Source organism: Anabas testudineus, chromosome 17 (assembly GCF_900324465.2).
Source record: "Anabas testudineus chromosome 17, fAnaTes1.2, whole genome shotgun sequence".
Taxonomy (NCBI): domain Eukaryota; kingdom Metazoa; phylum Chordata; class Actinopteri; order Anabantiformes; family Anabantidae; genus Anabas; species Anabas testudineus.
This window is the reverse complement of record NC_046626.1, coordinates 1,527,428-1,539,677: the sequence shown is the minus strand read 5'-3', so window position 1 is coordinate 1,539,677 and position 12,250 is coordinate 1,527,428. Positions and strand designations below refer to the sequence as shown.

The 12,250-nt window shown below is 39.4% G+C and overlaps 1 protein-coding gene across 1 annotated transcript; it reads right to left on the bottom strand.

The window, feature by feature from the left end:
- Positions 1 to 2,038: 2,038 nt before the first annotated feature.
- On the bottom strand, positions 2,039 to 11,953 carry LOC113172369 (E3 ubiquitin-protein ligase RING2). Its single transcript, XM_026375307.1, has 9 exons — positions 11,897 to 11,953; positions 9,637 to 9,733; positions 8,871 to 9,031; positions 7,762 to 7,844; positions 7,544 to 7,676; positions 7,340 to 7,439; positions 6,954 to 7,126; positions 5,229 to 5,418; positions 2,039 to 4,385 (listed from the first exon to the last, which is right to left on the bottom strand). Exons 2-9 carry the CDS (start codon positions 9,721 to 9,723, stop codon positions 4,284 to 4,286), a joined length of 1,029 nt encoding a protein of 342 aa, XP_026231092.1. The 5' UTR covers positions 9,724 to 9,733; positions 11,897 to 11,953; the 3' UTR covers positions 2,039 to 4,283.
- Between the last annotated feature and the right edge of the window lie 297 nt (positions 11,954 to 12,250).

Sequence of the window (12,250 nt, the reverse complement as noted above, 5' to 3'; positions counted from 1 at the left end):
TTTTTTGTCAAATTAACAGTAATAACATGGGTCATAAGGAGCAGTGCGCAGGTTGAGGGCAGTAGCAGTTTCTATGTTAAGGAAACTGTAGCGAGACTATAGGACAGGCTGCATTCTGCAATGCGACTAAACTCTGGTTATCAACCCTGGTTGATTTCATTACCACAGTACCCATCGGGTGGCACTGCCTCTCATGTCACATGCTGCAGGTGTTACATGCAAAGTGCACTGCAAAATGTCAAATGTGGCTGTGACAACAGAAAAGCATTTCCAGCTGCCCCCTCGTGGTCATTAGCTGCAGCCGTGGCAGGGCACACAGACCCTATCTGAAAGATGAGACTGCTTACCATCTGTATTTTTACCGTTTTCAACAGCTCCCATACAGACTATAACAAGAAGTTCCAGGTTCCATCTTCCAGAACCGCAAAACCAAACAGTGGTTCAACTGGGGAACTGTGGATTTGGAGAATCCTTACACTCTACTCACCATAACGGCTGCCAGTCTGGAAGCTGATTTTGCCTAATTGGCAGTGTCATAGAGCTCTGTTGTTGTCTGAAAATCATTAGAAACATCATCACCCTGTACTGGGTGATGTTTATTCTTTACAAAAATGTAGGCACCATATTTACCTCTAAACTACTGGGACAGTACAGGGGGGTAATACAGAAGAAACCTCAGGCAACCCTCTGTGCCTGAGAGCTGCTCCAGCTCAGCCTTTTCTTGCCGAAAAGTGATTAAAAATCATTTATCAGTAAAACCCGCCACTGCACTGGATGCTCATTTCATTCTGACAAAAAGTATGACCTGATTATTAATTATTTTTAAGGAGCTCCAAACACTGAGAGCAACCATCTTTCTTACACCTTTTGACTTTAAGATAAGAAGTTTCAGCGTGTTACACATAAAACTGCTGTATAGAAGCTACCACAGGATTCAGAACAGAGATCATCTGCATGCGCAGTTGATTCTTTCTTTTCTTCATAAGAAATGATGGTGTTTATTTAAAAAAAATCATCATTTCACATGTGCCCAGTCACCCACTACAGCGGGGCACTAATGTGTTTTAATAGCTTTTGGTGGCTAAGCTGAGGCAGCGCTCAACAGACAAATGAACAAAATCAGACTGAAGACAGACGGACATTATTGTGAGCAGAGGTGATTCACTGTTGGTTTTAGTCTGTTTGGGAATTGCTAAAATTGTAAAAATATATATATTAAAAAAAAAAAAAACAAGACCAGTCTTCTGCTTTAATATTACTTACTTTTTACGAACACCTCACATTTATCCTCAAGTTTGGTTTAGGTTAGGTTCACAATAATTCTATCGTCTAACTAATGAGCCTGTTCAGATCAGGCGTGGCAGTAGGTGAAAACACCCTAAATATGAGGTCTCCAACTTTCCTCAGACTGAAGAAGCTACTTAGATGATTAGGAAAATGTTTTTGAAGTCAAGTTGCTATGCTTAACTTGCTCAACTTCCAGATGCTCTTGGCAGTACTGATCGTGTAGGGAGCTTCATACACACAAACATTTCTCTCTACTGGAAAACAAGCAGTAAAAAATGGCGTTTGTGTCCAGGTGCACAAAGGCCATTTTTTACTGCTTGTTTTCCTAACAGCATGTTTGAAACACTGGTGAAATGGCTGAACTTTGTCTAATTGGAATAATAAGAATCTACCAGATTTGCTGTTTTGGTTTCACATTCACTCGTCACTTACTCACTTACTCATGTTTTAATTGTCACGAGCTGTCTACAGTATTCTAGCGTAATGTACAGATCCCTCTCTCAGCTATAGGGAGAATGAAACCGTGTAAACAAGTGTATAAAACATTTGAGTACATTTGTTGTGTAGTACCATGTCTGAGCTGTAGACGAAAAAACGGCTTAAGAGAAAGAAAGTCACCTGACACTGATTCTCACCAGTGGTGATCTGTGAAAACATTACAGGAGAAAGTGAATACTGTAATGTCCTGACCTGTCCTTAGACATCACACACACTCCATATTTCCATGTTACAAAAGACATTTATAAAAGGACGGGCCATAGAGAGATATCAGAGCACAGTTTGTCCCTACAGGCAACACATCAAGACAACAGCTATGAGATTCTACCAGGGATTTCACAATCCAGGGTTTCTTAAGGACTCTGAGAAGACCACTCTTTAAAACCACAGCAGAACCCTGCTCCGCTGATGGCGACGCAGCTGGAGTCTAATGCGTTCATACTGGAAGCATAGCATTCAAAGCTCTCTTTTGTTCCCTGTTGTCTATGCTTCAGTTTCGCAGACAGCCCCTGGCAAACAGATGGCAGCCATTCAAACCTTCACCATTTTCTGGTTTTATTTGAAAGACAACAACAACAACAACAAAAAAAGACAGCAATTGCAACATCATTGGAAAAAACAAAATGCTTTGTCTGCTATTAGATGCAATTAGATTTACTTGCACTGCCCACTGCTCGTCAGTATCACCTTTTAGCGTCTAGTCGTCAAACATCCAGGTGGAGGTGCTTTCTCATAAGCCCCTATATGCTGTGTGATAGGAGCATATCACCGGAGGTGCAAAGCAAAGAAGGATCAAAATAATTTGAATTTTATAAGCAGCTGAAACCTAAAGTCCAGACTAAACTAAAAGGTGGAAGAGGCCACACTTGAAGTGAACAGCTGGTTGTCAAACGGGATACGAGATGGAGATTCAACATGCAAATAATAGTATGCATTTTAAGATACTCGCTCTTGGAAAACATTTGTAGTGTTACACTCAGTCGTTTATATAAAAACGGACAAATTGTTTTGTCAAGAATGAAAAAAGTGAGCATGAAAAGTTTTCCAAAGCAGTTTGACAAGCAGTCCTGATGACGTACACTGTCCCCCAGTCTATGAAGTTAAAGGTTCCCTGTGAAATGTACATGTAAACACACAATATGTATTTACATTCAGCCTGAGTGTATGTTGAGCTCTAATGAATATGCTCAGTGCATTTCCGTCTTTATGAAACATTTGTGAGGGCAGTTTTTATACATAATTAAATCCAGAATGGTTTTGCTTCTTCCTTCCTGCCTTTGTTGGCACATTACAGCTACCTGTAGATTAGTGGAATAATGTGGGAGGAATATGTATTATAGCATCTCTGGGTGAAGAGATAAACAAAATAGGAACTGAGATAGTGATCCACAGGCCATGTTGAGTACTGCTGAAGACTTAGTGTTCAATATTGATAGATTCTTGTATTTATCCAGCTGGTCATTTCAAGTTGAACAAAACAAATCACAATTCTATATTAGTCAAATCGACAATAAGGATGTAAACGTAATACCTAAATATGCAGGGTACCAATAATCGTTGTCCAAGTCAACATCTGTCTAACCACCGTCAGCCATGTGATGAGTCAGAATAACAAAACAAAACAGTTAGCAAAACTTGAAAAGCCCAGAAAGATCTCAAACTGTGTAAATTCATCTTTCAAGGAGCTCAATGCTACATTATTATGGTATTATTATTACTTTTCGTAATTGTGTCGTGAAAATATTAATTCGAATTATTTTGACCTTTCTTTGCTTCCATACATGTCAGGTTCATCTGACGTAGGAGTCTACAGGTGGAAGGTGCTCGGGTGGCACATCCGTGCAGAGAAACAGGTGTTGACCGATGTATTCCACTTCATTTCATTCTGTTGTTTTTGTACCTTTATCAATTTGTTATTAATTATATTATTATCATTGATTTGGTAGCAAATATGGTGCTACGTTCTAGTTCCTGTCAGAATACTGTCTTAGGTGGCCTTGATATCTAAGCTATCTTCATCTAGCTTTGTTGGTAGATGTGTCTCACTGAGAGATTTGGGACCAGCGATTTAGATCGAGAAACTTTCATTTGGAACAGACAGAAATCACAAAGTATAAAAGGGGCCTTTGCAGAAGACAAATACAGCATGATACAGTTTCTTAACTTAGAAACAGCTCATTGTTCATTCAGACTGTGAATGGACCCTGGTTTTCTGAGTTGGAGGGGATCTACAGATCTACCTGCTGTACTGATCTGCTACCTTCTACTGAAAGAATGATAGAAAGAGACACAGAAAGATACAGAGAATATAAAACAGGTTTTTTTCTTTTTACAAGAGTCCTTTTGAGGGTTTCACCGACCCCCCATCTCCTTCAGACACACACTGTCCTCTTCTCTTGTTTCTGTGTGTGGAAGTGTAGCAAAGTCCATCTGTTTACTTCCTACTGGTGAGTGTATGTGTTTGTGTTTGTATTCTTATGCGCGTTTTTATCATGTGTCTACTTGTGTTCTTTAGTAGGGGCAAAGTAGAGCTCCATGGGTTTGTTCACCTTCCAGTACTTTTCACTGACCAGCTCCAGAGAGAAGGAACCATTTAGAACCTGTGGACAGAGTATTGACAGTTGAAACATCAAGAAAGTTTTCTCCTTTCTAGAATTCACTGGTGTTATCATCAGTTCTGTGTTCTATCTACATGTGGATTAGTAGATGTTGAAGGTACAAGCACACTGGTCTCCGCCACAGTTAAATGAAATAAACGTTTTACAATTTAGGTAACAGCCAGCTACACACACATCAACATGGTGGGGAAATGTCAAGGAACAAGGTCACAAGGTGATCTAGACAAAGGAGTCACTAAATGACATTTTAAAAACAACTTATTACCAAAACTGTGCTGTTAGCCACATCTGTAATAGTCCCCAAAATCAGGTCTTTCTTGCCTTGATTCAGAGGGCCCAGAGCTTTTAAAGCCAGCATATGAAGTTTATTAGAAAAATAAACTGTATCGATATCATTTTCCATCACCATATGTAATTATATATGCAGTACAAATACATAATTTAGAGTTTAGTGCCTCTTTAAAATAATAAGACTCAAACTTCAATACATAGACAGTAACTAATTAAAGTCATTTAAATCAATTAACGGTGATCAAGCAGGAACAGCACCAGGAGCCTGAGTCTGTACTACATAGGATTCAGACATCGTGACATCATTCATGTAAGTATTTTCTCATAAACACATGTTTTTGTGTGTTTTTTCTGTGTTTATGCCGTGACGTCAAAGCGTCTTCTTTAAAGGACAGCCAAAGGGGAATATGCAGGAAGGGTCCATTTATATATTAGATCACAAATTGGAAAAAATATGCCACTAACAATATGTTAGCCATGCTGATGTGCTGTGTTTGCTGCAGAGATCATCACTGTGTCTGTGTATATACTCACAGTGAACTGGTTTCCAGCAGTAGGTATGTAGATGGTGTATTGTTTCTCTGATGCTGCCTCCACGTTAACAGGACTGGCCTCTGTGTTTCTTCTCAGCTCCTCCAGAGCCAATCGGACAGCCAGGTATTTAGACAGGTGATCAACTGTGGCGTTACCAGATGTCTTAATGTAGCGTGGGACAAACTCCATGCTGCAGACACACACACGACATTCAAACATGGGTCATTGATGAGTAAACAGAAAGCAGACAAGATATAATTAGGAACTTGAGACTCCAACTTCATTAAAACATTTGCAAACTCAAACATGTGTAAATACTACAAATAAAAACTAATAATGTTTGCTGTTCAACTCATGAAAGGTACTAAGATTTGAATGTTCACACAGACTCATTCTGATTGCTCAGCTGAGTGATACTTCTTCTAACACATAAAGGGCTCCATTAGCCTGCAGAGAGCAAACAAACTCAACCGTTTTTATTTTGGTTTTGCAGCAATTCAAGTTCTGTTTTGGGCCTGTTTTGAAAAGCAAGCTCAAGTTAGTCTGGCGCTCCCTGGATTAATCTGGCTTCAAAGCAGCTTTCACCTGACTCTGTGAAGGCTGGCTTTTCCTATCATAGCCAGAACCTGGAATGAAAAGGTGAAAGTATGCTCACAGTGCTTTGCATCCAGTTATATACCATAAAGAGTAAGGATTGTTATAATGACGTTTGATAAGTATGATGGACAAACTCTTCTGAACATATGGCTGATGCACATGTAAGAGAAAAAAGAGTTCCAATGTTCCAATATTCTTGCTGCCAGAGCAGAGAGGAAGGGTTAGAGAGCAGCACTTACTCCTTGTTCATTTATAATCATGGGAAATATTGAACAGCGTGTGGATCATTTTTCTGATAAGAGACCATCTTCATATAGCTGTAAAAGCATCAGCCCTGTTGATGGTCCTGCTGGCAATGAAATCATCTTGGCTCAATTTAATTACAGCTTTATTCATCATACTGTAGATAGGTAATAATCAACTCTTCCTCAGTTCAGTAGAAAGTCAGTTTTAAAACCAAAGTTTATCCACAAAAGCCTGAAACATCAAAGATATCTATACTTATTATTTACCATTTTATTGTAAACTCTGTACCAATGCTGACTCAGTTGTTCCAGTGATCTGCTCAGTATTTGACTTGTTGACAGGTTTTGATCCACTGAAGTTAGCCTGCTCTAGAGGAGGATAGCTGTGCAGCATCTGTTACCATGGTGATTTATCACAATTACAAGGGGGCTAGATTAGTGACATGGAAATGGAATTAACAGTAGTTAGCAACTACTGATCAGATCTGCTGTTTAGCACTAAGTGTAGGCTAAACCTACACTTAGATACTAATTTTTAGCTGCTATCACCAAATCAATGAGCATCAAAAACTTTTGTTTCACTCATTAAAGGAGAAGTCATTCTCAGGGACAAATGATTGGTCATTTAAGCCAATTTATGGTTCTTTCTGGCTGCTGTACAAACCCTACACACACTAAACGCAGACCAACAAAGAGTCACAGCCACAGGAGAGAGCATTCACTGACAAAGTTTGGCGCGGGCTTTTGTGGTTTTGTAATTGTACATGTTGACATTGCAATCCCTGCAGCAATTAGATGAATCATGCAGCAATAATGAGTATTAACCCAGCGAAAAAGTGGAAAAAAGCCCCGTCGCAGTTGACCCGGATGATTTGAACACTACCTGTTGTGACCATCATCCTTCTCCATCAGGGTGGGGTGTGGCCTGAATACCAGTTCTATTTCACTTGCACCACCATCCATCACAGAGTCCCCACCCCCATTCTCAGCAGCATTGTCCATGTCCAAACCGCTGTCATCGCTGGTCTTGGTGCGTTTGATGCTCGGACCCGCCTCCTGGAGAAAAGAACAAAAACTATGTTATCATTATTTGTATGAAGACCAACAAACACCTACAATAAATGTGCAGCAGCAGCATTTCCTGAATGTCAGGATTAGATTAACCTGCTAAAAGTAAACACCGTGCTTCAAAACATCAGTCCTAATAACCACAAGAAATACATACAGGTACATGTTTAGCAAGCCTGTGTGTAGTCTATAATAACATACCTGGTTGCTGTGGACAGAAGCATTGCTGCAGTGGGATGAGTCCCCGTTGTCTTCAGCACCACTGCCGTTCTCCACCGTGTGCCTCTTACCACGCTGCAGCCTGATAAAAAAAACAAAAAACAATCGAAAATTAGACTTAATGGAGAACTAGAGGCTGTGTGTTTTTGCATTTGCGTTTGAGTGTACTGAAACCAGTGCGTTTACCTGGTCATAGCCTGTATCTTCAGCCCCTCCTCTATGCTGTGGGACAGGGCCTGCTGGTTGTTGTGTTTGCTAATGCGGGCCAACACTCTCTCCTGGTGGGCTTCATATTCATCGCGGCTGGGGTAAATCTTACCTAAAATACGATGAATTAATATTTTTTTTGAATGTCAGCAATACTTTGACTATAAAGCAGTACTAAACATCTGGTGTTTACTCACTAATCAGAGCATCAAAATTTGGGTCTGGGCGCAGTGACCGCTTAGACACCAGCTTCTTACGACAAGTAGGACACTCTTTATTACTGTAAGACAGGGAGAAGACAGGGAGAGCAGATATTATGAAACACTAGTGTCAATGCAACAGTGTGGACTACTACTATTAATATATTTGGTGGAAATCTGCTGGAAGTCCTGCACCAATTTCACTTTGTTACTGCTCACATCAGAAGTCTGAAGCATGGCTAAGCTCGACGGAAAACGATGGCTTTGAGCTCGGCTGTTACAAACTGCTGCATGAGCAAGGAGCAGAAATTTGTCATTGCTCCACTGTGCTCTGGTGGCCAAGAATCAGATATCTCAGCCTACTTAAAACCAGCCAATTCTATTCACATCTCAGGTGAGAACATTCACTAGTGAACCAGCCTAAAAAATCCCAAACTATTCTTTTAAGTCTCAGTATATTACCTTAACAGTAACACTGGGTAGTTCTATAAGAACTATGAAATACTATTCATTTCATCATAGTGAAGATGCAGACGTGAAACATGGGAAGAGAGGGAGAGAGAGAGAGAATGACACAAAGCAATGATCCCCAGTCAGGCTCAAAGTGAGAGTGTTTTGGTTATGTGGTGTGGTATGTGCTGTAACCATTCAGGTCATGGGGCCGGTCTTAACAATGGTTGCTTGCCCCTATGCCTATGTAGATTAAGACATTTTGGCAGCAATTGCACCTCCTGTCCTCAGACTTCTAAAGTTAATAGATTGTACACTGACATCTAAACTGAAATCACCGTACCAAGGGAGCTACACAATCAGAGTGATCACCATCAGAATTTAACAATAATGTAACATGTATGCTCCATTATATCACCAATTACTTTAGCCTTTGAGTGATATTAGCATCCACCAGTGACTTAATAAAGTGGTGATAACATTTCTCTGGCTGTGGAGACCACACCTCTCCCCCCTCAGAGATCAGCAATTGTCATTCTCTCCAGCTCTGCTCTGACATTCCACATTACTTAATGAGTTAGATCAGCAGAAGCCAGAGTATCACAACAGGGACAAAAAAGCCCTTCCTACTTATAACTACAAGGTTAAGAACTCACCCAGATCTCAAAGCTGTGATGATACAATCAGCACAGAAACGATGCAGACATTCTTTGGTTGTCATTGTGTTCTTCAACATGTCCAGACAAATAGGACACATTAGTTCACTGTGCAGGGACCTGGGCGACACTGCAATCTCCAGCCCATCTGTTATAGCCTCCTGTGCCAGTATGAAACAGATTGAGAGGTTAGTATATGAGTTGATACATCTATCTGTGGAGTAACACACATGCAGCACAGTTCACAGGTCAGATTAAAATACCATCCCACAGCAAAGGAAGAGTCATCATTTTGGCTATTACACACCTCTGTGGTGTATTTTCAGAAGCGCAGGGGAGCTCCATATCCATCAGACTGTGTTCCAAGGATAATTATACCATTCACTGATATAAACTGATTGCGTGCTTTAGTTGTTTATGTGTGCTTTAGTTCTTTAAAATGTGGGTATTCACTTAACTTGTATTTAAGAAAGATTAGTGACTGCTTTAAATGTGAGACAGTACCATAGAAGGGTAAAGTGATTTTAGAGTGCCACACTAGAAACACATTAACATCTTATGTGGTTGATAACATCAAAGCAAAGTGAAAAACTGAAAACAAGAAATTTGAAATTTTCACCTTTTGTTTTTTACAACCTTGAGTCATAGTTGATTTCATTTTTGTTTTTTGACAAAGAAATACTCCTTCATGTCAAAGTGAAAACAGATCTGAATACTTTTTATAGGCACTGTATGTGAAGGACATATTGTGGTATGATTTTGTTACCTGTGGAGTTCTCTGTAGCTCATACAGACTCAGCTCCCAGGTCTTACTGAGGGGTTGAACCCCATTGGTCTGAACTGTCTGAGTCATCACTGCAACACTGCAAAAAAACAGAAAAACATTTTCTTGAACATCTAGCATATAATAATGACTTCTGGTTACGCCAACAAGTAAGGATTCTGTTGTAAATAAACTGCAGATGGTCTATTTTCTATCTGGACATAAAGTGTTTTACAATTTACAGTTTTAATTCACACACAGCACAACACTTGAAATGATGACATGTGCAAAGGAAAGAAGAACCCTGACTACCTCCTGAATTTGCCCACCATTGTACTACCTTTCATTTCTGTCTGAAATCTCTGTTCTCTGACGATACAAAACTACAACTGACTGCCCCAACTTTTAACAAAACAAACTTTTTCTACGTCATGCTCCTGTCAACTGTTATACATTTAGCTAATAATTACATTAAACAATATGGCAGCTTGCATTACAAATGTACCATGCAGGTATAAAATCCATTTGATGTCACCAATGTTTGTTTTCATTTTTAAGACTGCAGTTTTTTATATTCGGGTATGAAAGAAAGCACAGTCATCTGCTGGTATTTTACACAGAGTTAGGTTTCCCAATACATCAATTCTTAGGGTTTAAATTCATGTTTTGTAAGGCAGCTTACAATAAACAATAATTTTCATGAAACTGCTGTTAAAAAAACTCTCTCTATATAATACAATAGACTTTTTAAATGAAAATATGTTCACTACATTGACAATAGATAAATGGCATCCCAGTAAAACATGTATGGACTGGCAGTTATATATGAAAGAGTAGTGATTTCTAATTAATAAAATATTAAGCAGATTCAAGAATAGCAATAGAGATCTGGTTTCCTGTATATGTTCACAACTTCTGAGCCATATTATGTTATTGTATTTTCCTTATACATATTGATTCAGCCAGATCTAAGCTTTTTCTAATGTATTCTAAGATCTAAGACATTATTTTTATCACTGTATTGCAATTGTCATGTTTTCATAACCACGCATTTCGTTCGTGATCTGGGACAAAAGAATGTGATTAACAGTGTTGATGTTTTACTGTCACACACCTTATACCAGCATCCTCTGTATGAAGATTCTAGCTGACTTCAACACTTTTGAGGTCCCTGATAAGGCATGTTTACTGCAATAAGTCACATCACGCAATTTCTTGTCTTTTTGTCGCTCATTTGAGTCAATTTAATAAGGAAATGGTAACAGCACAATTTTCTCTTTAAAGCCCCATGTCAAAGACATTTAGGTCATGGATTTGGTAGTAAATATTAACTGTAATCTTAAAAGGCTCTCGGTTGGTAGTTAAATCCTGACAATACGATATGCTTTATTCACAAGCAGTCAAGCCAACAGCTAAACTGCTCGTTTATCACATCTAAGCTAGTCTGAGAAGCTGAGATGCTACAATGCTGCGCTTCTGTGACCAGACTAGCATCCATGTGACTGACAGGAGCTGAAAGTGAAGGTGGTCCAGATTGATCGCACAAGGTGGCTCGATGCAAGCTGCCTTGGTTTTGCACACATGCTTAAAATGTCAAAACTAGAACAAAGGACACAAAACCATTGGCACAACTTCATGTGTTCTCTGTGCCGCAGTCTTCAATTGATAATTCATACCAATAAACAACAACCCGATTTGTTATTCAGTCATACAGACGTGATTTTATGTGGTTTTGTTTGCTAGCAAACGACAGCCCGGATACACTGACTTCATTCAATCCGTCTTTATGTGTACCAGCTAATGAACTACAGTTAATAGACAGACCCCGCGCACAGATTTCATGTTATATCTACGGGGCTCGGCTAATGCTAACTACCACCACAGAGCTAGCTATTCTTCGTAACGCTAACATTACAGGCAAACAAGCTTAGAATATGGGACGTATGTAGCCGATAGAGGACAAAGAAGACAGAGACGGTTTCTCTGTGATCATTTTAATATTACCGTCAATGATAAAACCGCTAATATCTAAAATACTGAAAGCGAGTCGTGAATGTAATTCTTCGCTGTGACAGAGGGAAAAACAACAACAGAGAAAGACCCGACGCACCAATCTTCTGAGGTAATCGGTGTGCTTTTTGAGCCCTATTTCCGTTAATTAAACATTTTGAAACTCGTATGTGAACGATCGGTGTTACACTAATCCATACATAAAAGCGAAACATTTCTAAATTGTACGAAATGTAATTGTTTATGTACTTACATTTTCAGTTGTACTACGAGCCGATCCAGTCAGCGCGTTTATGCGAAGGCAATATGGCGGATGCACCAGAAGCAATGTAGTCTGGGAAATTGAGGCACAATGCCAGAACGACCCGGGTCTGAAAAAACACGGAATGAATGGGGATGGGTTGGATAGCCACATGAATCTAAAATGATATTATTTAAGAACAGAAAACATCCATGTTCCCAGCAACTGATAAATCAGCAAGCAGGTAAAGAATAAATGTGCTGTTACTGTACATATGCAAAGCCAAAAATGCATTGGTTAGCATAAATGTTGTATGTTATTTCACTTTTATTCAGCAAATAGAGAAATACTGTAGCAGCATTTTAC

Excerpts from the sequence above, each read along its gene's own strand:
- LOC113172369 (XM_026375307.1), bottom strand. The coding sequence starts at position 9,723 with ATGACTCAGACAGTTCAGACCAATGGGGTTCAACCCCTCAGTAAGACC. Across the intron at positions 7,845-8,870 it reads ATCACAGCTTTGAGATCTGG|TAATAAAGAGTGTCCTACTT; the intron begins GTGAGTTCTTAA and ends CCTGTCTTACAG. Across the intron at positions 7,677-7,761 it reads AAATTTTGATGCTCTGATTA|GTAAGATTTACCCCAGCCGC; the intron begins GTGAGTAAACAC and ends ATCGTATTTTAG.